The sequence below is a fragment of the Phaethon aethereus genome (assembly GCF_964289735.1).
Source record: "Phaethon aethereus genome assembly, chromosome: 12".
Classification (NCBI taxonomy): Eukaryota; Metazoa; Chordata; class Aves; order Phaethontiformes; family Phaethontidae; genus Phaethon; species Phaethon aethereus.
This window is the reverse complement of record NC_138588.1, coordinates 15,601,110-15,628,002: the sequence shown is the minus strand read 5'-3', so window position 1 is coordinate 15,628,002 and position 26,893 is coordinate 15,601,110. Positions and strand designations below refer to the sequence as shown.

Sequence of the window (26,893 nt, the reverse complement as noted above, 5' to 3'; positions counted from 1 at the left end):
ATATGCATAGTATGAGTGCTTAGTATATGAAATATGTAAGTTGTGAAAAACCTCAAGCTAAAACAGGGGGTATAGATAGAAAAAAAATATTAAGAAAAGGCTTAATTCAAGATTATAATATTTTCTTTTGAGAATCAGTATTAAGATGCTCATGTTTTTTAATCTATTCTTACCAACACATACTTTGAGCAGCACACTATGGTGGGAAGCGCCAGCTACCAAATACTGCATTCCTTAAATGCTTATTTGAATTTCCTAATGAAGGCAGATACCCAGTCTGTCATGTTGCTAGTGTGATGATATGCCAGTCATAATTACCTGTCTTTCCAATGACATTTTGTCACACTCCAAATCTTGCTTTATAGCTCTTTCCTGAAGTAGCTCTGTCCTCATTTGTTCAATCTATTATAGAAAGAAAAGACAGACATTATAATAAAAGATTTAATTTACATTTATCTATATGATACTGTGTGTATGTATATATACACATATATACATAAAGTACATATACCTATGCAATGAGAAAAAAATTTCCTCTTTCTTAGAACTCCAGACATATGCATTATTCCAGATAAATTTTGAACAAAATTTTCCGTTTCAGGATGCCCATGTTATTCCCAGTGCTTATTCTAGGCATTTTCCAGCCACAATGGGTATTGTTCATGTTCAGTATATACATTCTGTAGCAGGGGACTGAACTTTAAAGCATTCCATGAAAGACACATCGTATGGAAGGAACTGAGCTCCAGAACATCACATCAGTCTTCAGATACCTCCTATAGTTGTTTTCTTCATACTGAAGAGTCTGAAGCTCTGAAATGGCACCTTACCTTGAAGCTGCTGACTAGTCTTACTTCAAAGTTTCACTTTATTAAACACCAACTGGTAACTGCAGAGAAGTGCCTAGAACTCAGTGAGACACTCTGCAGACAGTTATAGTTTTCTATGTCCGTGAGAATAGTAAAAACTCTTTTTCAACAGACTGATGCATACCGGATATAAACATTGTTCCCCTCCTCCAGTCAGTTTATGTCTGTTATACCAGGAGACCATCAACTTCTGGATTTAGGGAGGGGCTGTTTTTTGTTTGTTTTGTTAAAACACAACTTTTGCTATAGTTTCTGTAAATATTTTGTTCAGTAACCAAAAAGAAAGGATATTCTCCACACGTAAGATGTTAAAAAACTACCTCATCAATACAGAATCAAGATAAGAATACAGAATTAGTTAGTTTTATCCCATTATTGGACTTAACTGGAAAAAGAAAATTATTTCTGAGGATCAAAGAGAAACTCTCAGCTGCCTAACAGCTGCTACTGAAACTTTGAGGCTAAAGGAAAAAGTCTGTAGTGCCCAAATACTTTTCCTACCTCTTATTCCTGCTGAGACCTGCCCCCAAGTCTTTACAAATGCCTTTGCAGGCACAGCTAATGTTACCACAGCATTTGTGCTATTCCCTGCACAGTGTTTACTGTGATGACTATCACCTGGGGAACAGTGAACATCTATGCCAATTACTGTACCTGCAAAAACACTGACAAAGGTTTCAATGGCCACAGCATTCTTCCCTGCTTTATGACAACTGTATATGAACATGCATAAACACACTACCACAGTTAAGCAGCTCTAAGTTACAGATTTATCTCACTAAAGGTCTTTTAAAAGCCACTAGGAATTCTTGCATAAAAAAATCCAAAAGCAATGCTAAGAATGTGAAGGTTAAACACGTACAGCACATCAAATTTTACCTTAGGTCTTTTTTTTTTTTTTTAACCACATTATAATATTAAAAGATATATTATTAGTTAATCATATGTTTAAAAGAAGTCATTTACACTGTTTCTGTAGCTTTGAAATGAATATATGAATACAAACAATGGTAGCAATGCATGCAGTTGCATATGTTATGTCACAGTATGCTTGCAGAACAGTAGAAGGCATTCCTGAAAAGTAAGGTCATAACAGTTACTGGATTACAAATGTTAGCACGTGGCTGTGTTCTCAACAGCTGGGTAATTTCCTAAAAGCTCTCATTGTTGCATAGAAGCCTAATAATAATAAAAATTATACAGTATATAGTAAAATATTATTTTATCTAGTAAAATATTATTCTATATATAAAAATTAGTCATTCATGTATACAACAGCTGCATTTATTAATGAAATATATTTTAAAAGTTATAATGTGAGGGATTACATAGAATTTATTCTGCTGTAATTGCTTTAGCCATGAAGACAGACACAGAAAAAATAAAGCAAAATTTGTAGTAAAATGAATGACTAATTAAAAAAATGCAACTGTTATCTGAAGAAAGGGTTTTTGTTTTATGTAGGAACTTGCTTAATGGACCACTCTAAAGTTCTACTGTGCTCTTACTGTGCTCAAAGGCTGTGACAAATTTGTTCAACTTTCCCAAGATCTCAAATTAAGGAATTATCTAGAGGACAACTCTTACATTTTCAAGATGACTGCTACTGTTGTTGGACACCTCATGGTAAAAGGAAACTCACAGAAGAACAGTGGGAGAGAGAAAAATTACTACATCTGATTAGGATCAGAAAGCTATGTGCAAATATATATAAGAGCTTGTAAAAAGAGAAGGGCAACAGGACACAATTCTTGCTAGGGGAGGTGGAAACAGCTTTCACTTATGTCCTTGCTCTTTTCATTAATAAACACACAACTAACATGCAGAAAAGAAAAAAACCACAGTTGTCTGCCAAAACGTGCTCAAACTGTTCACTTATTTCACAGCAGTTAAAATAAGCTCTGGGTACGTACCATGTGGAGTTTTGTGCTTCACATTCTACCTTTCCTGTATCTAATATATTCCCATTATGTTAAAAGAACAAACTATTTCTTCAGCTTAAGGCAACAGTTATCACAGCTGGATTTGAAGAATGCTAACAACGAAGAATTGAGAAAAGCAATAGTATCAGATTTGACAAAGCTTTATTAGACATAACAGTATTTTGTGCCAGCTTTAGGATTAGAAGCAGCTGTTGAGTTCATTGTTAGTGAAAGCAGTTTGACTTCTAATAATATTTTTGATGCTATCACCATCGTTTACCATCTCTCACTAGGTTCACAGCCTATGTTTCTTGCTAATACCCAAGTAGGGAAAAGTAAAATATATGTGCCTATATATAGATGCCTACATACACAATTTTCAAATATATGACCAAAAAATTGATGTTTAACAAACAAGCAAGCTAAAGCCGAACAAACCCCTTTGATCCTTCATAACTGAACAGCAACCTTCACGTCCACATTTTCATTTGTCTGCTTCCCACACCTGGTGCCAGCTAAAGAGCAGGTATACAGCTATCTATTGGTAATGTCTTACCAAAAGAAAGTGAATGATTCAGTCAATGCAATTTTATCATTCTGTACTTACTCTCAAATTGTCGTGGAAACTAACTAGTCCATTTTTCACACTTACTGGAAACAACCCTGAAGTCAATAGACTCATCCTTGCATTTTCACAGAATACAAGAATTGATGAGAGTATCGTAAGTATTTTTCAATTATGTTTGCAAAAACAAAATGACAAGACGTACTTCATCTCATTTGTTTGTAGGAAAAAACCCATCATGTACTAAAATGTGCCCTGTCCGTGCTCGCTTTAGACTCCAAGGGCAGCTGAGTGCTCTAGCTTTCCACTTGCGTGTGTTGAACATTTTGCTCTTTCCAGAGTTGCTAATACTTAATAATTTAAAAACTAATGGGATATGATCCACCTTTCCCCCAAATTCTTTTATTGTTTCTACTTTGTTGTGATACTTCGAGAACAAGGTAGGGAAGATGAGAACAGTGTCTCATGCAGCCATTCCCAGATTCAAAATGGTGTTTAAATTAAAAAAGGATAACATTTCATGGTAAATGATATGTGAACGATCTGCCTTGCCAATGTTTATTCAAACATTTAGCTTTATGTAAAATAGAACCAGTTGTTTCAATTTGTTTTTACTAGAAATTTGAGTATTACAGTTCATTATTGGTATATTAGAACACCACATTTATAATTAAGAAAATGTACAGAAACACAGATATTACCAAAACAAACCCATTATAATTTCTCATGTCATTATAAATGCTTAGCAGACCCTGAAATATTCTTTAGTAATTTGACTACTTAGTCATTCTGGCATAAAATCAAAACAAAGCAACCTCTGTAACTCATGTGTGAAATGAGAAACTCCAGACCTCAAAATAAACACGTCTTTTACTCCTTATGTAACATTTTCATCACCCATCTGTATTTTAGGTTTCCATAGAGTTAGCAAATTAACTTACTATAGTACCCACTAGTGCAGCTATGGCTAAGGTTCTTTTATCCCGGGCTTACAACACAGGCAAAGACTCTAGTATTAAAGGCTTCCTAATTTAACAATAGCATGACCCCGCATTCTTATGCGTCCTTTACATTCTATTTCACACACCAACTCAGATTCTCTGCAGTACCAACGGAATAAAAGCAAAAAGACTATATGGCAATCAAATAGAATCTCAGTAACCCAAGTCCTAACAAAGTAGTAATGGTGCCTTGGTGTTTCAAGGATGCATGAAAGAAAGCTGAGCTCTAACTCACTTTAAAACTCTCCAGCTGTCTCAGTGGGATATACAATTTCATTGAAAAGACACGGAAACTAAGATTTTACTTTCTGTTCTCTCTCTGAAATTAAAGCTATTCAAAAGAATGTCAGCAATTCTTTTTTGCTGGAGAAAGAAAGAGAAATGAAAACAAAACAGACTATTGTGGGTTGCACCTCATTGCAAATTGTCTCCTCGACTTCTAGGAAATTACTAATGAGGTACAGTATTTAAAAGGTACAGTAGCAGGCATGCTGTAATGAGTTATGCATCAGTTTCACATCTTTCAGAATGTAAAACTAAGGCAAAGAACATTGTCTAGGCTGTGATATTCCAAGACAGCCACATCACCATATTCCTTTCCATGGGCTGATCAAAAACTTGCATAATACTGACTACTTGACCATGGATGCTCTGGTTACTTTTTCAGTCATTAGGCCCCATTCTCTGCTTCTATGGTTTATTAAAAATCTTTGTTACAGGACCTGTAAATTCATGTCAGTTCTTTCAGAAATCTTGAATAATATTATTAAGGCCTCTTTCTTTAGAACAATGAACTCCTAATTCTATTAGGCTTGGTGATTTCCAGCTCAATCATCTCATTTCCATTAGCCCACTCCCCCCACCAGCACATCCACTGGCCTTACTGAAGATAGAGGCAAAATATTAATTTATTTGAGGAGGCATACCTTTTATCTTGATTGATACCTCATCATACAGTTTCCACAACTTCTTTCTTCTACTTATACAGTCAAGAACCTTTTTGTTACTTGTTTGAATTACCATGATAGGTCTCACTTAGCTTGGCAAATCTCACGTTATCTTTACATTTTCTGCCCCATGAGACACAACCTTGTTAATAAATCTTTCTTCCCCTCTTTCTGGGTTGTCTACTCATCTAACACTTCTGGAACTAATGACTGATGTTGTTATGTGCAAAACACTTTCCAACTGTCTTATCTTTGATATATCTTAATCAGTTTTTACCCTTGCAAGGAAAATAAAGCTTCCTCTCTGTTGAAACTGGCCAGCATCTTCAGTTCAGCTGACTTCACTAATTAATTCCACAAATTTCCTAAGTCCCACCTTCTTTGAAATCAAGACTCTATGATGCTGTCCTACATTTCAGTAAGGTTAAAAAATTTTGGTCTTTCAATCTAAGCTACTTTCTACAACCAGGCTTTCTCCGATAGCCTCACCACCTAACACTAAGCCCAAGATAGCATCATCTCTGCATGCATCAATGATTACTTGAAGCTCACTGCATCAAGAATAGCAGAGGATGATTCAGTCTTTATATGCAATCTGTGTCAGTTTTCCAGTTAGGAAAACAGGAAAAAATTGGTCTGTGATGACATGGAGGCGCATATTTAATCATGTTTGTGAACCTTTGTTTTTTCGGTTTACATGCTCTGCTTAAGTATAGTATATAAACCCTATTGCTAATCATTCTTTAGTTAGTCTATAATTTTTGACCCTAATAACACTTTTTCCTCATCGTTATACAACAACTGGAAAACTTGTTCAAGTACCTGTTCTCTGCATCTACTGATCCTCTCGGACAACAAATCTGAATTAGTCTTTTCTTCATCAAGCTCAAGTTCCAGGTGAGATAACTTTTCCTAAGTGGAACAAAGAAAAGTGATTTCAACATACTACTTTCTCATCCTCTTCAGATTGCTACCAGGGCATTCTTCCTTAAACTTCAAGGACTCAAACTGTCTGAAAGACTAAACTTGAAAAGTGAAATGCCTATGGAAACACATACAGAATCTAGAAAAAAAAGATGGCAGGTACATAAGCCTTTAAAGTGAATTTGTCTGACAAAAGTAAAATGGAAGTTTCATTCCTTTTTTAATCACTCTCATCAATTTCAAGAAAATAAGATAAGTGCTGTAATGTTTCTAGAGACTGCTTTTAGAATGTCTAAGTTTCATCATACGTTTGGAAGACAAACTTTTTTTCATACGATTACAATGGTATGAAAATGTTTATGAAAGTCAAATGACAGCTCAGCTGAACTGAACGGTTATGAAGCTAACCCTGTAACAACATAGTTAGACTACTGATGTTATTTAAGCTCCTGAAATGAATTCATATTAGGTGCTAAATAGAACTTACACTTCTACATACTTTTTAAGTTCAGAGTGATGGGCCTACAAACAAAAATAATACAATTTTGCCTGGTAAACTCTGGAGGAAATTAATTTAAAAGAAAATTAAAAATATCAAAGAACAATTGCAATTTAGCATTTTTTTGCTTGATTGTAATTTGCATCACGCTACAATAGATATGCTAACAGATCACCTTTAGAATACACCAGAATAATTCCCGCAATAGTACTGCATGGGATTTCAACAACATCAAGTTATCTTCTTTCTTCCCAGGCAGAATCCATATGAAATAGCAAAATAATTTTAATCAGTTCTAATAAGATGCCAACCCTTAAAAATGTCTTTTACCTCCATTAGTTTGATTTGTCTTGCCCGATCATCTTTTAAGTGGTTTTTGGCTTCCAGTTCATACTCCAAGCCCTTCACAGTCTGTTCTAGCAGCTGAGTTTTTGTTATTGCCTCATCCTGAGCTCTCTGGTGGTCCCTCAAGTTTTCTTCCATAAGACGCATCTGAAACAGTAAGATTACAGTAATACACTTTATACTGCACTTTCTACAAATAAGTGATGTCAGTAAAGGGGACTGACTACGAACATGACAGATCCAGAAGTGTGACAGGAGTTACATGCTTTTCACAGTAATTTTTGTTTTATCCACAAGATGGCACCAAGGAAATAAACTTTGATTAAATATCAGCTCTAAAGAGATGCTTCACACTACAGGTTTTACAGTGACAATTATACATAGTGGGGTGTTTAAAATTTCTTTCTTTTTATCCAGTTATAGCAAGCCAAAATTTTTACAGTTTGTGAAATGGTTGTATCTTTGCAACTTTTGCAATATTATTCCTTCCCTTTTCAGGCTACCAATACTTTAGCTCTTAACTAATTATGTAGTTTATATGTCTGAGGCACTTTGGTGACAGCATTTTACCAATAACATAATTGCTAACATATATATATGTTAGTATAGCTTTTAGATATAGTAGAGCTATCTGCTGAGGACAAGTTTTCTACTCTAACAACAGCGTATACTCAATAAAACTATATAAAACTATATAAAACCTATATAAAACTATATAAAGAGTACTTTAAAAAAAAAAATTAGTGAGAGGGGTTTTAGTTGAGACTGTGATCATTCCTTATACTTGTAACATGTATATAATATATGAGGGCTTTTTACATCAGCATACAGTTTTCCATATTCTTTGTCTGTTTAGTCAAGTGCCTATTTTAGTGATGAAGGCAAGATAATGTATTAATGACCGTTTACAGTTTGCTACCTGTTGCTAAGTCCTGACAACAAAACACTGGACATCTGCATGACTTTGTGAACAGCTAGTTAAGTGCAGAGATCTGTGTATTAACAGCATTTCATATGCATTTAATGTTTCAGAAGGACATTGGATTGACAACTTTCAAGATCAGTATCTTTTATGTATCCACAAGGAACTTACAAGAGATGCAGCAATGAAGAACTCCCATACTGCCTTGCAAGACTGCTTCATAACTTTCCTGCTAGAACAAGATGATACTAGTGTTGCCATGACCATTACAATCCCTGGCTTTGGATGAGACTCTCAAAAAGAATGGCTTGTGCACTATGACACCAACACAAGAGGATTTTGATAGACAACAGACTCTTTCACATTGAACAGAACGACTATCTACTTGTACTTCTTGTAAAACACGAAAGAGGAAGAGATAATACAGACTTTCTAGAGAGACTAAATATTCAGGACAATTCGAAGTCTACTATTTAACCTGCCTGTATTTTCAGATTTTTTTCCCCCTCTTTTGCAGCTAGTTGCTATTCTACATTTTTAAAGCCCTAGGTTTTTAAAAAATGTAGAATTCCACAATCAGTAATATTTTGTCCGTTATATAGTGTTTGGATTGTCTTTTTATCAAATAATTAAAATTTCTTTTGTTCTAAAATTTTTTCTTTGTATTTGTTTTATAGTTGTAATAGATAACACCATAAGTATTTTTCATAACTGTAAACACAGTATGTATACATATTTACACACATACACACATCTCCTTTATTTAAGCTATTTATTAAGTCTATTCTCATTTATTCAACTTAAAAGCCATGTTCTCAATATCTTAGCTTCATCTTTCACATTTCATTATGAGTCTTCATCCCTTTACAAAGGCTCTCCACCCCTGAATGGAATAAACATAGAAGGAAGACAAAATAATATATGGGAACTGTAATTTCCTCTATTGCTGTTCTTTTAAATTGAATTTAAAACAAGTTTGTTAAGGGGAGAGGGTAACATAAGAGAAGTTATGAACTGGAAAAATCAAACTACTAAAATATTCTATATACAGAAAGCATCTGTGACCAGTGTATTCTCATAGGTTTTCCAATTGCAGAACAAGTATATGCAGATCTTTAAATAGACTGGATTGCCTTTATGGCAAAATCCCATGCTAAGAGGCAGACACTTCAAGACTGTGGTTGATTCTTCATTGCACAGACACCGTAACATTTAAATCTGCAGCTTGGCTCATTCAAAGATGAGAATATATGTCAACTATTTTAGAGCCATTGTTTTTCTTAAATAACTGCTGGAGGTTTTTTTTCCTAATTCAAGAATATTTCCACATTCACAATTCCTTCAGTAGCAGGCATTAAAAGAGTAGCACATCAATGGAATCCTTGTCATATCACTTAAGGTAATTAATGATAAATTAATGTATGTGTCATAAACAGGAAATCCCATTTTCCTAGCAGAAGTACCACGCTTAACATCACCATGAAGAATGAAACTCAAAACCATGCTGATTGAGATCAGTCTCTCATGACGAAGTACACAAAACGTGATAGCAAACATTCATTGTCTTGAAAACTCTCTGAGCTGAATTTTAGGTCAAAGGTTAGAATTTGTCACTGAACTTATGAGTCATTACCTCATCTTGCATTCTCATGGTTGTCACACGTGATTTTTCTACTTCAAGGTTTTTCTCCTTTAATTGTCTCTGCACATCTGCAAGTTCCCTGCGATTTTTCTCCTTGTATTCATCAAGCTGATTCTGAAGCTCCAGAGTTGATGTTCTTGAGACCTCTACCATTTCAGACATCTGGGAAAAAAAGTACATATAATTACTTCCCTAAAATAGTTCTACAAAAGGTTCTATCATGCTTAATATACCAAAACACTTTTTTCTCCTGCTTCAATGTTCAGCTCAGTATTTTCAAATAGAAAATGTATCAAACATGTTCCCAAAGGAATTAGTTTTTATGCAGAAGTGTGAAAACACAAAACAGTGAAGTTACTTTCTAATAGTATGTGTGGCAAGACTATTCTCTTTTTGTTTGTCAGCAGTTCTTGCAGCTGACTGATGTAATGAACTACACAGTCACTTCAGTATATCAATATAAAGTTGTATGGTTTACACAGAGATGGCAAAGTAAGTTTAATGCAGCAGCCTCTTGAGAATTAGCTGTAAAACTCTGAAATATCGCTGCAGCATACAATGAAACTGAACTCAAATCTGGGATCTTTTTTAAACAAAACAGAACTGTTTTACAATAATATTTTGAGATAGCAGTGTTCCAACCACTGTTCCAGCCCTGAAAGCTTTTATTGATAGTCTCTAGGTTAAAAAGACTAATAGTAAAGTTTGCATTTCACTTTCTTTTACACATTTAAAAAAAAAAAACTTTACAATTTGGCAGCTCATTTACTTCTGTCTGTTAGATATTCAGATTCCTGCAGCCTCTTTGGGGTGAACTCATACCTCCTCCTGTAACTTTTCAACAGTCTTGTTCAGTTGCCATCGTTCATTCTCCATTTCATTCTTTATCTGCTTTAACTGTTCCTTCTGGTGAGTTTCGTCTTTTAACTGCTGAGTTAAGCGCTGACGTTCCTGCAAAACACAACTGATGTTCTCCTGCAGTAGATAAAAAAAAAAAACCAACATATAATGAAATGTAGACTGTCTTTTCTAATGCCTTAAAGGAATGCTATAGCACTCTATGCAGCAGTAATACCACCAGCTGTTAAACAAACTTAAATTAAAAAAGAAGTTTATGGAGTTACAGTTTGATAGCCAGTACAGCAGAAACATTATTTCAGCAATGTAGCACTTTATCCTTACTATAAATTCCTAAAACACTGTTGCAACATTCGTAGGATCAAATGTAGACCCTTTTCATGATTGTTACATGCAAAGCAGACACTCCTCTGCAGTTACAGACGTCAGCAAATCCTACCCTCCTGCCAAGGTTCAATATCTGTATCAGGTTTCACATTTTTCTATATGCTCCCTTTAATGTTCCCTTAAAAATCTTCCAACAGCAACGTTTTTTCCTAGGTTTAAAAAAAAAAAAAAAAAAAGAAAAAAAAATACGAATCTGTTCCTACGATGACCAAGAAATAACTAGTGGTGGGGTTTTTCTTCCCCGATGATGTGCTTTTATAGCACCCAGAAGCCCTAATCAAAATGATGTCTCATTGTGTCAGGTGCTGTGCAAACAGAACTTTGCAGCTCCTAGCACAGAAGTCCCCTTCCTGAAAGAACTTTTGCCATTAAATGTTCAAACCAGACCTTCATTATCTGGATTAAATTTTGAATGAACTGCAGAGCTATGCTGCATGCTCATCTACCAGGCACTCCAAATGTGTCTGCTATCACATTCAGGATGTCTAAGAACTTACCACCCTCCAACTTCTGAACACGGTCCACCAGCAGAATAACTGACTGTCGCTAGTTCATTCCAATACAAGAAAAGCGTTATCTTCCATCTCCATGCTGGGACTCTCACCTTTTCCTTCTCTCTCCATAATAAAATACCTTAATGGCCCTACTCTAGATAGACACTACAAGACTACAAAAAGGGTTTGTTTTTATTAAGTCTGAGAAGCACCATTAAATTGGTTAAAACCAGATTATGGACAGTTTAAATGCTCCAACAGAAAAATGTAAATAATTAAAATCACCATAAATTGCAAAAAGCATTCCAAAACATTTTTATACATTTTAATATTGGAAATATAAAGTTTTGTTGAATATCTAATACCTATGATGCTTACTTTATTACACTTCAAAAAGCTTCAAATGTGAAAACACAGTAGTATTTCTATAGGCAATATAGATCACAATCTGAAAAAATAATTGTTCTGTTATAAGAGAAAAGAATGAACATTGTCAAATACTAGAAGTTAGAGATTTCTTTAGATTCATTGTCTCTCTTACATTCCTGTATAGCCTGTCAACAAAAGACATCTCTGATACAAACAGGAGTTATGGTGGATGCCTAAGAAGTGTCTACATAACTCTAAAAGATGCTGAGGGCTAACAGATATTGTTTTGCAAGGCCTAATTCTACACCAGAATTGGTTTAGCTCACACCAAAGGATTTTAAGAACCTTGAAAAGGTTCAACTTTAATATTTCAGTTCTAAAAGCTGCTGAAGTCTTGGGACCCTGCTAACGCGCCATATTCGAACGGGCTATAAAAACCTCATGTGCACCCCCCTCCACCAGGCTTTCACAGATCGTTTAACTTTACTGTTTATTTACACATCCTTGAGAAACAAACCGCACAAACACACATTAGTGAAATACAATGTGGCAGAATAATGGTGCAAGCTAGATTGCAGGTTCTGCATTCCCAGTGTGCTGAAAAGGGAAGTTAACATTAGAGCAAATCTGGTCACCCTCTTTACTTCAGAGTTATCAACATCATCAAAAAAACCAAAAACCAACCAATCAAACAAATCCATCACTAACATGAGAAAAAATTTCATATACTAACTAGGGCAATTGCCAAGGTAATAACAGGTATGAATAATTACAATATTTAAAGAAAATAATAAATAGGGGGCTTGATGTAAGCAGTGGATCACCTCAACTTTCATCGGGTCATGCTAACTTTTGCCTGATTTTCAGATACGTAGCAGACATCCGAGACTGAAATTTAGCTTCTTCTCTTCTAAGTTATATTCTGGCAACCTGAAAAGAAAAATCTATACTTTTCATGTATTGCATCTCCCCATTTTCATCAACATATTTTCACTTTGTTACTATGAAGGATGATAGAAGAAATACTAAGTACATTACTAAAAATGATAAAGTATTGTGAAGTTGTAAACATAATTATTTTAACAGAAAACGAAATTCCTAGATAACTGACCTGTTCAAATGAGAAATGTCAGTTTTGCTGAGTTTGTTTTTAGTTAGTTCAGTAATAAATTGACAGTGGCAATGCTGCTTCAGAGCACCATTAGAACTGAAGTTCAGGTGCTTCATGCTATGATTCCCCCACAACCATGAAAATCTCCCATGCCCTGGTCCCTCTTGTAATGCATCAGTATCTGTTGAGCCATCTGATGTGCCATAAGAACCACGGGACTAAGCACTTCCTGGACCCAGTAAAGATCCTATCACTTTCCAGCCTCCCCTTCTGGTAGATCACATTCATTAGTGACTGGAGAAAGCAAAGGCTCCTCTGGGTACACATGAAGTACAAAACTGGAAAAAAAAAAAAAAAAAAATTACAGCAGTATTGGTTCTTACCAAATCAACAAGTTTTTAACACACAATCAGATGGTTCACATGCACAACGATTCTCTTTGGAAAAGTGTATAATAGCTGATTGTGCTCTGGGCTTGATGGATTGTATTTGACTGAAAATGGTGGTTTTCTTACCCCACCATTCTGCATAATTTTTTTCTCAACATCTATTTAAAAGGTGTCCATGTTATGATCTGTATTATTTAGCTATGCCACAGAATCATTTGTTCTTCAAATAGCGAAATTACCATCGAAGCTTAATAAGGTCCTTGTTGTTTTGCTGAAAAGTAGCCAGCAGAAAACTTGGTAACATAGGCATAGGGTAAAAATATTCCCTATGAAAACTGCCCTTGCAACAGAAATTATCTTTGTTTTCATAAAAATCCTGCACTACAACAAATACTACTTCATTCTCGTTATTTCCCCTGAATAATGTCATACGCAGTTTCTCATGAATCATCTTCCTCAGGCAACACAGGATATGGTATTTTCCTTTTCTGGATTACCCGATAAAAGATAACAATACTGATAAAAATTAACATGTCTAGCTTAATATTAATATTTGAGAGAAACTAATATGACATGCTAGAAACAACTGAACTTCCATTTATATAATTTTTCTTAACTCAGGTATTAAAAAATGTGATGCAATGGAAATATTGCTACTGAATAACCAAGCGTCTAGCTTTTCAGTACACTATACTGAATTTCAATATTTGAAATCTGGGACGTCCTCCAGGACAAATTCAACAGCCAACTCAAGTATAACCTCTAATTTGAGTCCCCTTCACATACAAAAATCTTGAGTGCTTTTCACTAGAATTGGCTGGCCTGTCAGTTACAGCGTAACCACAAGTCAAGCAAACAGTTTGCCAGTCACAAATTTAAAGTCAATCTGTAGTGGCAATTAATTACCTTGTGAAGAAGTTCAACTGGTATTTCAGCACAAGAGAGGCTAACTCTACAGCAGTATTTCCCAATTTCAGGTTGGTGGACAGACAGTGGTCCAGAAGACAGGGAGCCATAGAGTAACAATAAAACACATTCACATTTCCATATACTCAGAGAAGGAAAGAGAACAAAATAGGGGAAAACAAAGGTAGTAACTTGTTTTCATAGTAGCCTATAAGATTATTGTGATACTTCCCTATTTTTCCAAATTTGGGATGGAGGAGGAATAGATTTGTCTATGTTTACAGTAACTGTTACAATTCTATTCATCTTGTCATTGTCTGTCGTACACTAGTCCACCATTAAAAGTAATCTGCATTATGTAAAAAGTAAGATGGGCCAGTTAGAAATTAAGTTTCCACTGCGATAAGCATTATTACTGTGCCAAAGTTTGTCATCTAAACTGTCAAAGGTAACACAAAGCCAAATCACCCTACGGCACAACCTTATTCATTAAAACAAGTAAAAATCTAAAAGACAGAAAGGCTGAATTGTTCTAAACAAAAGGGACTGCTGACTACATCCTGAAGTCTGCTAGTGTTAGTATCTGGTGGACAAGAAGAGTGTAGAATCAGAAAAGGGATTAAATTTGGTGTGCCAGAAATCAGACATAAATTGTGACTAAAATGTCAAGACAGACTCTTCCATCTGTCACCTTTCCTAGATTTCTTCAGCCTGGAGGCAGCATTACTTGTCTTGATGACCTGAAAGATGCGTAAATGGAAAAGAAAGAATAATTTTCAAGCATCTTGACATAAAGCTAATCAAGATGCAAGAGATTCATATGGTGCATTGAGTCATGTTGTCCAGGAAGGTCAAGCCAGGCTGTGATAGAAGGGAGTTCTTGGAGAACAGTGATAGACGCAAGCCAATGATGAGAAATGGGCCATCTATTGTGATTGTGCAGACTATCAGCAATACATACAAACGAATTTGGAGAATCAGTGCAGTAGAACAGATAAACAGATTGAAAAAGAAAAAAAAAAAAACAAAAGCCTGAGATGAAACACTTATTGATGATGTTACAAGGAACATCAGCTTAAAAACATCAGTTTGTAGAAACAAAACTTCCTTACCCATACTGTTAAAAACTTACATTCTTGAAGCACATTCCATTTTAAAGACATAGTAGTATTTTCTTATTGTTGTTATTTTTTCTCTTTTTACCATAATTAACTGAACCATGAGAACATGCTGGCTAATACAATCTTCCCTTGGTTTATAATCCACTTATAGCCAAGTTTCATTTTCAGATTTTCCCAACAGTAATGTACAATTTGTGTTCATGACAACAACGGAAAACATCTGTTCAATTAAGAAAAGGTCACTAGCAATGCATATGTACCTCACTTCTGAGTCTGATTTGATAGAATCATTTAAAAATTGTGCTTCGAGAAGCAAAACTAAGAATTCTGAACTATCTGATACTGTAGAAATATATGCTTCTTCAGTACATGTAAAAGGTGAATTACAAAGAGGAAAGATTAGGTTTGCAACTTTTTAAGATACAGAATATGATGTCAATAAGAAGAGTTGTAAGATTTGTACACATTAATCTCCTTACTAAACAGATGAGAATTTTCATTTCATCTGAATCATTCCGTATTTACTCATACACAGTATTGCCAACATCCGTCTCCACTGCTTTGAAGTAGATGCATTCTCCACATTATCAATTTCTGGGCTAACGTGAGAGGAAGGATATCCTTTCCTGGATACTAAGTAGAGTAAGTAGCAGGTGGAAAGAGGACTTCATATAGAGTTTAAGAAGGTGCAAGTCCTAGTGACATGCATTAAATTTCTTTGGTTTTGTATGAAATATACCAGTTCCATGCAACATTTGCAAATAAGACAGGTTCATAAAAAAGAAAGAGAGAAGCCAATTTCCTGATATTTGTCTACTGCCAAGATTTTTCTTCATATCCAAGTACAGCTTTTTATTCTTTTACATGTAAATACCTACACACAACCAGAGCTCAATGGACATTCAAAATAATATAACAGTTTATTTTGCAATTCATCTCCCTGAAATTTTGCTAGATCCATGGAATTGTGGGGAGAAAAAAAAGACTGCTCTTGTTCTTACCTGCATATCTTCTAGTTGGCTTTCCAAAGACCTTTTTAACACTACCAGTTCTTTTGCCTCCTTTTCAGCATGTTTCAAAGCTTCTTCTAATTGTTGCTTCTCTTCCTGCAATGGTAAGATTTGATACACTTAGAAATAGTGGCACAGCCTTTAATATGACAAGTAAACTAAGCTATAAAGTACGTTCACTCTGGTCTATCAGTGATCTCCCTAGTTCCAAGCTGTGACTTGCTTTAAACTGGTTTTCACCGGGGAAATATTTCCTATACCTGTCAGCAAACCGCATCCTGCTTCTTGAAAACCTGCTGGTTTTGCTTAGCCTTCCCAATAACATTGCCCATCCTCCCTTTTGTCAGTTTTTGTTCTACAATGTATCCTTTGCAAACAGGAAGGAGACTACTTAAGGAGCTTGTTTTCTTAAACTTACCTCATACCTCTTTATTTTTCCCTTCACTGAATTTTCTTCTCCTTTCATATTATCAATTTGTTTGTGCAATTCTTTAATTTTACTCTCTAGTTCATCAACTGTTCTCTTCAGCTGCTCATTTTCCTCAGTCAGCTCTTTGACTTGATTTTCTATACTATTTCGCACCTCTTGTGCAGTGTTTCTTTCACTGGCAAGGACAGCAGCACTCTAGTGAAAACAAATTATGTCATGTTTAAAAAAAAAAAAAAGATACTGTTTTCCAACAGAAGTTTCATATGGCATCACAGAAAATATAGCTAGGATATAACATTTAAATGTCAACCAAGAATTTAAATTACAGTCTGTATGCTTTACAAACATGTATTTTTAGTATTCATATTGCTGTGGGAGAACACACAAGGAACATTTTTTTCTCAGGCATACCTACATGCTGAAGTAACATACAGCATCTGAACAGTCTCATGCTTGCCATCACATATTTCACAGAATCACAGAATCACTAAGGTTGGAAAGGACCTTCAAGATCATCAAGTCCAACCGTTAACCCAATGCCACCATGCCCCCTAAACCATGTCCTGAAGCTCCACATCCACACATTTTTTGAATACTTCCAGAGATGGTGACTCCATCACCTCCCTGGGCAGCCTGTTCCAATGCTTAAGCACTCTCTCGGTGAAGAAATTTTTCCTAATATCCAATCTAAACCTCCCCTGGCGCAACTTGAGGCCGTTTCCTCTCATCCTATCACTACTCACTTGGGAGAAGTTTTCACCTTAACATCTTTCTCTTTATTGGCCTAAAATATTTTCATTAGCAAATCGCATTGTTAGGTAACTCCAAGTAATCTAAAAAATGTAACAGACATGAAAAGCCATATGGACCTTTATGGAAGAACATATTGATGAAGAATATCTTCCACAGCAACACAAAATTTAGGCAGTCTGGCCCCCCTGCTTATTCCAAGCACTAACATACAATGCTCTACATCCATGGAACTATTTGTGGGGCTGCAGAGTAAATCAACTTAGGGAACAGTATCAACTGTAATATATACACAGACACACATAAATATATCATAAAGAGATCCTGACACCAAGGGGAAAAAAAAAGGGGGGTGTGTGAAGAGGTGTTACTGAAAAAGAAGTCCTAACCTGTTTCAAAAAACATGGTCCCACAAAGTGCTATGTCACCACAGAAAAGCAGATGGTGAGCAGGCATGAGCAAGCAATAGAGACTGGAAGTATGTTACAGTGGTATTGGTGCAGTTCTACCTGCATATCATACAGTCCACACTTGGGGCTATACTTACTCAGTAGAAGTCCTCCTTGGTTTTCAGTTACTGCCTGAGGATGGAAGTTTAGCTACTGAACTCAACTTGTATTCAAAAAGATAAAAAGATACACTTTGTGTTTTTTCAGAAACTCATATCAAGATACAGCAAAAGACAAATTATGAATTATAATAAAATGCTCATCACAATTTATCACATGTGGCAATAAGATTTTTTTTGGCAGGGCAACTGGCTGCAGCATGTAATTTTGTCAGAGCTGATCAACACCTTCATCTCACCACTTACCCTCTCTAAAACACCCTACCGTTTATTGTGGAAACCATGAGTGGAAGTATGTGTCTATATTGTTATACTATCTATACTGTTACACTATAACACAGACCAGGTATGTACCTGTAAACATTTAATTCTGCGGAGTAAAGAGCTGGAAGGATTTAATCTTTGCTCTTAGTTTATTTGTCAGTCTGAATCCCTTCCAAATAACATAAAAGAATCTGAGATATAAGCTGTGGTTCTTGCTCTTGGGCACTCAGGGTCTGTCTGATACAAAGCAATACTCTGTACAAAGATCCAGTTCTCATATACAGGCCCACTGCCTTCAGCAACAGTAAGAACACCAGAACAGATATATGAGTCATTCTAGACCAGTATTCTCTCCAGTGGCTGCAGCTGATGTTTACAGAGAAAAATAGGAGGAAGAACTGCACGGTGAGCCTTTCCCCATTACACACTCTCAGCTCTTGCTGTTTTTCCGTCATGAATATATCATCCATTAATTTCTCTAATCCTTTTTGAATCCATTTATACCTTTGGTCTTTATATTATCTGGTGACAAGACGTAATTACACATTAATTACCGAAGCATAATATTTTTGCATGTGAAATTGTGTTTATCTGTGTGAAAACAACAGAAATCCTACAGAGTAGTTTCTTACCAAACTATTTTGTGAAATATTTTATGAAAGCATGAAAATCACTTTTCAGTTATGGTATTTTTCATCATAGCTCCCAATTTTCCCCTCCCCACCCCCAAAAGGGATAAGCAAAGTTATATAAGGGTGTTTACGAAGTATGTCCTCACTAGATTGTTTTCTAGCAAGCAACAGCTTTAAAATCATGCAAATTAGTTTGATAAAGCGGTAACTCAGAAAACACTCAGACTGTCTACAGGGTCAATGAACTTATTATACAAAATCTGGCAGCATAAGCAGGCTGACAAGTTCTGGTCTTTCGAAAATACTGAAAAAACTTGTTCTTCTAATTACATGACTAGTTAAAAAGCTCTGAAATAAATCTCTGTTGATGCTTTAAGTTCTCACATACTGAAATTTCATTTATATATACACCTTTGATTTTTCTTTTTTTGCATAAAGCAAAGATTTACTAATTAGCAAGCACTCCACCGTGGCTCCTTTTTGTCTCATTTCCCCTTTCTGGAGCTGACTGAAAGCAGCTGAGGCATGCTGGGGAGTTCAGGGAAAGGAATGTTGATTTGTCTGTTCTTTTTCATCCAACCGCCTACACAGGGGTGCACAGTAAGAGGACTGCAGCAGACCCACACTGTATCTGAAGATGCCACTACCTCATTTACCATGGTTTGCTCTACTTTCCCAACACAGGAAGCATCATTTACTTCAAAGTACACGCACACACAAAAAAGCAAACAACCAAACAAAACCTCCAGATCTACATACAGAAATACATATACACACACACACACACACACACACACACACATATAATGTATTTAACCTAACAAGTTAAAAATTAAGTTCAGCCTACACAGATGCAGTCGTATCTAGAGATCTGCTCCAGCCTGGCTTTTGCTATATGTATCTTAGAACATTATTCCAGCCCTTAGAATTAAACTAAACTGGTATTCTCCCTCCTTTTTCACTATGTATTTCAGTAAGTGAGCAAGATGCTAGGTGAACATATATAAAAGGCAGAGAAGCATAAAGGGCAAGTTGCATTATCTTTATTAACCTAATATAAAATCTTGGAAATAAATTGGGTACACAAGTAAAACCTGCCTGAAGTTCCAGCTGCCTTGGAATAACCTGGGCATCATTACAAGGGTTACACTTTCACATGAACAAACTGTTCCCAAACAAACTCTCTAGCACGTTAAGTACAAAATTCATTTCTTCCACCTGGAAGGGGCATGTCTTAAAAAATACCAACAACGAATATACACACACACTTTTTTAAGACGGTAGGAAAACTCTCTTAGTATATATGGGGAGCTTTACTGTATTGTAGTTGGAGAGTGGGCATTTTTCATACATATTTTCTGGGGAGAGTAGGAGAAATTTTCCTCAAAATACACAATTCACTGTAGATTATTTTTTCAACGTCTTTTCAATGCGTGTCAGATAAGACTGAAAAGAAACACAGGAGTTATCTATCCTATCAGTTCACCTTACGCAACTGTACTATACACATAAGGCATGGAAGATCACCTTCAGGATGTCATTTGGGATGACATTAGAGAAAACAATACATAAGTATCTTCAATTTGGTAGCAAAATCTAAACAAAGTCAAACCACACAAATACAATTTAGATATTCTTTGAGTAGAAAATGAACACATAGCATCACTTCTCTGAAAGAGTCAAATTACACAGCTGGGTTTAGGTAGAAAAAAAAGCATATATTAACTTACCCACAGCGTAATGAGAATTGCATGCAGAGCTCTTCACTGGCATAAATGAAGCTTCTGGATTATAATAGCTTTTGGCAATACATGCCACATCTTGTGGCATATTGCCACAGAAAGTTAGGGTATCAAAAAACTCCATGCCTCTTCCCTTCTCCTATTCTCCACTGTTAATATCACCTGGCACCCCACATGATCTTCCACCTCCCCTCCAGGTCTTCTCTTGGGAAGACAGGTGAACATGATAGAAAAGAGTCTAGGAATCATTAGAAAGGATATGCAAAGGAGACAAGCACTGAAATGTAGTTCTGACAGACCTTGTAGCGACACCATTAGGGGAGAACCCAGTGGAGATAGATTCCTATCCATGTATCACACACAGTTACGTAAGGTTCAGGCCAGAAGCTATCAAATCATACGTGGACACTACTGAAGCAGAAATAGTGTCCTTTGACTATGGAACCCTACCACACAGGCAGTGTACTCAACCAGTCCCAAGCAAATAGAAAGCACTATTACTCACGTAGAGACCATACTGTTAAATTTACCACTCTCTTGTTAGAGACGGCCCACTAGATTTTGCATAAAACTGCCCTAATAAATCATACCAGTAGGAGATATGGAAACCACTGAACTGAAATTACAGAGAAATTACTATGTATGTTGATAAAGTTTGAATGCAAAACATTGCACTTCATAGGCTAAAACTGAAAGTGGCAATAGCGTAGACAGTTTAGATTGTACAACAGACAGTATTTGCTAACAGCCAGAGGTAATCCTAATCTCTTCGGTTCTGTCTACATGAGCAAGAAGGCACAGCTTTCATTTAAAATTCAGTGACTGGCTCACACATTCAAAAAAGGAGTTGAAAGTTGCTTGCAAGAGCTTTAAATTAGAGTGGGTTAGAGTGATGAGGATGAAAGCAGAAGGATAGCTGAATACTATAGGGCTAGTAAGTACAAATGAGGAAAAAAGTCAGCCAGGAAAAACTCAGATGTACAGATTGTGCGGTGGATCCATATCCTTTAGTCGTCACATGACTTATTTGTAATGGTACTGTACATACACAGTGTGAGTTTACATAAGGTTCTTAAGGCTTAATGACACTACATCAGTTAATGACTCCTGTTGGTACCCATTCATAAATCCTTTATATTGCTACATTTAATATTTGGGGATGATGGTAAAGTTTTGGCAATCATTTTAACTAAGTCTATATAAATTTAACCCATGGTAACAAAACTGGGTAAAGGTCACAAAGTAATGTTTTAAGTTGAATACAAAACATTAACAAATGTTGTTAATATAACATCATCTTTAGTTCACAGAATTGTGGAACAGCATCTTCAGAGAGTTGAAATGAGATTACGTATGTAAACACAGAGCACATAACAGACAAAACTGGTTAAACAAGATTCCTGAAGACAAAAGCTAAAGTTAAATACTGTATATTCAGACATATTTGTCAAACAAAAAAAAAAAAAAAAATCAGCTTAAAACCAAACCAAACAAACAAACAACAAAACCCCCTACCCTCCAAAGAAAAGGGGGGGGGGGGCAGGGCACATGAGGAATAAATTGTATTAAGCGTTGAAGTGGGCTCTTGGGATCTTAAAATTAATATAACTCAATTCCAAGATTGCAGTTTCTTCCCAATGATATACAAAACATGCTTTTTTCTTTTTATTCCCACTTGCTAGTTGTGGCAGTATGTTTAAGTAAAGCAACTTTATACTATATTATATTATGGAATTATATTTATGCAAGGTAAAAAAACCTATATCATTTTCCTTGTTATGTTTGTTTGCCTGCATTTGCTTTATCTGCCTGTCCTCAATCTGTCTTCCAGGGCATTCAGTGCCTTCTATTCCCTACATTTAGCCTGTTTCACATTCAGATTTCCATCTCTTCAATCTCTTGAGGAATAATGCCTTCCTCTTAATACCCACGTCCTTGCAGACTTCTTAAACTTCTTAAACACTCATACTTCTCATTTATTATTTTTGAACACGTGAAATATTTTGTTATGCTTTCTCAAATTTTATCATGTTTAAACTCATGATTTAAGACTGAGCAAGCCTTATCAGCAGACTTAAACTACAGATATTAGGTAAAAGAAGCTGGAAATGCGTTGCAAATTTCTGAAAAAAAGCTGGAAGAAGAAGCCTGTCTAGAAGAAAGAAAACATAGCTGTAGTGATGAGGTCCCACAATACAAAGTCCTGTGACTGCTTGAAGATAAGCTTCTACATTCTGACACTGTCCTTGTACCATACTGCACATGCAGTAGCTTTAGTTGTTAGCCCAGCAGTAGACTCAATCCACCATGAATAAAACAAGTTATCAAATCCTAAAAGAATGGTCAACTGCAAAAAACATCAGTTTCTGACCACAAAAAAAGATCATACATGGAAGAAAATAATCTATGGTGATCAATAACCACTGATCATTTTTAATAGTTCTCCTATATTTTAATTCTGAAGCTTAAAGGATTAGTCAATCATCTTGTGAACAAGTTGAGAGTTTACAGGGAAAGCGGCTGTTACTGCAGAAATAAAGGAGTGCTGCAGAAATGAGTCAGGCAGTAAGGGAAAGGGTAGTTTCAGAGCTAAGGTACCCAAATACAGCTCTGGAGATCTGGACTCTATTCTTGTCTCTGCCAAAGAGCTCCTGAGGCAAGTCACTCAACCACAACTTTCTAGAGGGGATTGATAACTTCATGCTGCTTGATTTCCTTGATGCTTGATTTGAGACACTATGGTTTGGTTTCCAAAGTCTTGAGTGCACAGTTACAGCTGAAGTCAGCAAAAACTGTACCCTGAATATATCAAAGCTCCTCAGTTTGAACATGCACAACTAATGGATCCTTCTGACACTTATGTCTCTACCTCTTACTTTCCTATACTTAGTACAGGGAATAACATTACTCATGAGCTTGCAGCTATGCTGAGAAAAGGAATTAAAGTCTGTGAAATAATCAATATAATTCCCTCTTCAGAAGAAGTTTTTAATAGTATGTACTGAGTGCAGGAACAGACTGAAGTCTGAAAAAATTGATAAATGAAATATTTTAACATTGTGTTTGAGTACAAAGCTAGTTTTAAGTCAACAGATGGATGAGAAGAAAGTGGGAGAAAGCATACACATGTATATGTGTACTGTTTGATTTGGTACATACACCTGATTTATAAAGTTCTACCTAGCATAGGTCTGCTTTTCTGAGCCCACATAGTCACAGCTACTGGAGTTCATATGCATGCAGCATTTAGTTTTCAGCGTTGGGCCTAAGGAAGTTGCTCCTCATGAGGGAACTTCAGCACTGAAATTCAATTCCCTCACTTCTCATCCTGCTTCTTCCAGGTGTTTTGCCTAATGAGAAATTAATCTAATAAAGCTTGGGTTTATGCCCTTGTATATAGTTGTATACGTGTCCAGAAATATTTTAAAATATATTAAAATTAGTCAAGACCAAGTTTAAATAAAGTAATAAATATTTCTCCAACTCCTTTGTTGCAGAAATCTTGGTAAAGCAAATATATTTATATATTATTCTACTCTTAACTTTGGTGCAAGCACTGAGCATATTTAAAGAATCAGAGATGAAGCTCAGTTAGTACAGCAGGCATCAAAATCCTTCCCACCACCCATTATTGTGTAAACCCAAAGAAACTAGACAGAACATACAAACAGGATCCTTGAGATACAAATTAAATATTCTATTTCAACCTGAATGCAGCAAAAAACCTCCTGTATAGGAATGCAGAAAATGTTCTGTGGCCCCACACCTTTTTTTACCACACCCTCAACACTGGCAAAGACATGAGAGTGGTTGTGTAACTGATCATTAAAAAATGGTTTTGGCTGACTTCAGTGTTTCAGCTGGTGAAATTCCCCTTTGGCAGTGACTGCACACTATGAGACCTTTAGAGTCCTTTTACAAAATACAGGAAGAGCTAAAGTGAGGGGAAGCTAAGTATCTCATTCACAGCTTATTAGAATCGTTAAATTTTGACTAGATTGAACATTTATTAAGCACAACTCAGCCAATTTTTCTAACAACCTTTACATTTCCTTTCAGAATCAAGTTCAACTGAGTAAAACTGAATTAATGCAATTAACTGTTTGTTCTTTAATTGCAATACTTGAAGTACAAATCTAAAGAATAGATCTCCATTCAAAATGAGCTAGAGCACAAATAGAAGTTGTGGAAGTAACAGACTTTCAAATATTCTTTCCATATTCATACTTGTGGAATTAAAGTAAATGGCACAATAATCTTCCAAAACCTTCTGATAAAAGAGTATGGCTTCTCACTTCATTCTGTTCCTGGTGTGGAACACTTAAGGTATCAAGAAAGATATTGTCTGCTAAAACCAACTCTCAAGTCTCACACGCCACCCCTTTATGTTGACGCTGGACTAGTTGTTTAACTTCTTGAAGTACATGTAAAAAGTTTCATGTGGCTTCAGGGATTCAGATCTACCCAGCTCCCTCAGATGATTATGAGGAGGTAGCAATGATGGGAGATATCAAATCCCTTTCTGTTGTCTTTTCCTCTCCTTTTTGTATATAAACAAATCAAGTTTAAATAAAAAAAAATAGACACCGATTTCCCTAGGTGATTGGTGCAGGTGATTTCCAAAAAAACAAAAAAACCCCAAAACTAACATACACCCAAAGACTGACACCCAAGAAAAAAAATACAAACATACAAAGTCTCAACACAGGGACAGCCCTTTAATTGTAATCCTTATTAGCTCTTCAGTAAAGACAGCTTCTGAAATCAGTATTATTCAGGTATAGTCATCTAGTTTTTAAGGCTCATGAATACAAATAACAGGTCTTTATTTCTGTTTGTAGCTCTGTTTGTAGTTCCGGTATTTTTCCCCACTGTGTACCTTTAGGCAGTTCTAACCTCAGACACCATTTCTTAAAGCAGTTGGAAGCCCTGGGATGAATAACACAGCAACATTGGATAGCATGGATAATAAAATCTCATACCTCTAAAAAAGGAATGTGAAAACTCCTTAAAAGCAAAATGGACTGTTAGGCTACCAACGCACACACCCCACCAAACAAACAAACAACCTCAAGCCTCTGGAAGAGCGACTAAACGTCCTAAACAGCTTTACTTACTGCTTTTCTACCTTACACTGATTATATTAATTCTTCCCATCAACTCAAAATGAGGCCTAGCCAACTTTAACACATGGCTATGCCTTTGGAAGTTAACTGTCATTAGTTACCTATTAAAAGGGTCAGTGTGTTTTCATCTCTCAGTGAGGTACACTGCAATCAACCTAAATCCTCAGTTGTACTTCAAGAGGTTATTCAGTAAGCAAGTGCACAAATTTACAAGCAGGTCAGACTGTCTTTCCTTCTATTTCAGCTAGAGCCATTCTACTAACTGGTTAAAAATTATTCACTTTTGACAGTTTAGAGAAGAACTGTTTTCTTGCAAGGCCATTTTCAGTGATCTAAATGGTATCATATCCTTAATATTATTTAAAAAACTATTTAGGTTTTCATTTATGAGATGTAATGAAAGATTTAAATGCCCACATTTTAAAATTGAGAATGTTTTTGTTTGTTTGTTTTAATACAGAGCTTACTAAACAAAATTTCCCAACACTGGCATGACCTAACATTTACATAGTTATAAAATCCAGAGCCAGGAAAAGTATTAATATCTCGACCAGTAGCTATATCAATGTCATATTATCCTCTTAGCTACGTATCATGACATACTTGGACTTGCTCAACTGTTACTTGAAAAACTAACAGTTTTTTGAAGGTCAGAAGTTGTTGCAAAGCGTAAAATATTAACTAGTTCTGTGTTCAGATTGTACCCTACTGAACAAACTTACACAAACACTTCACACACATGCATAAACATAGACTTTCACATGACAGATCACCTGAACATACATATACTGTCTTCTGCTGATAAGGATTAGAGATCCTCCTGATGGTACTAAAGAAGCATCTGACTGCACAGGCTCTTGCCAACTTTCAGAAACAATAAAACCCCACAAGCAAACCACTCCCCTTCCCAACCCAGACTAACTAAATAGTCCTGGCTGAATAAGGTTCATGATGGTGAAATGACTATTATATATAAAACAGATTTTTTTTTTTTGGTCTTGTTTAGATGTGGTCCAATCCAACTCAAATATAACTTTGCAGGACAGTTTTGCTCAGAGGCTTTCTTGACTCTACATATAGTATAACAAACACTCAGTTGT

The 26,893-nt window shown here is 35.8% G+C and overlaps 1 protein-coding gene across 1 annotated transcript in view; it reads right to left on the bottom strand.

The window, feature by feature from the left end:
• CGNL1 (cingulin like 1) overlaps positions 1-26,893 on the bottom strand; it is a gene marked incomplete at its 3' end in the record, with an annotated part of 45,305 nt that overhangs the window by 5,218 nt on the left and 13,194 nt on the right. The window contains exons 8-14 of the mRNA XM_082005309.1: positions 16,700-16,906; positions 16,273-16,377; positions 10,459-10,611; positions 9,628-9,798; positions 7,058-7,219; positions 6,127-6,216; positions 319-402 (exon numbers count right to left, since the gene is read on the bottom strand). Coding sequence (XP_081861435.1) covers positions 319-402; positions 6,127-6,216; positions 7,058-7,219; positions 9,628-9,798; positions 10,459-10,611; positions 16,273-16,377; positions 16,700-16,906 — 972 coding nt within the window. The remainder of the gene's footprint in view (positions 1-318; positions 403-6,126; positions 6,217-7,057; positions 7,220-9,627; positions 9,799-10,458; positions 10,612-16,272; positions 16,378-16,699; positions 16,907-26,893) is intronic.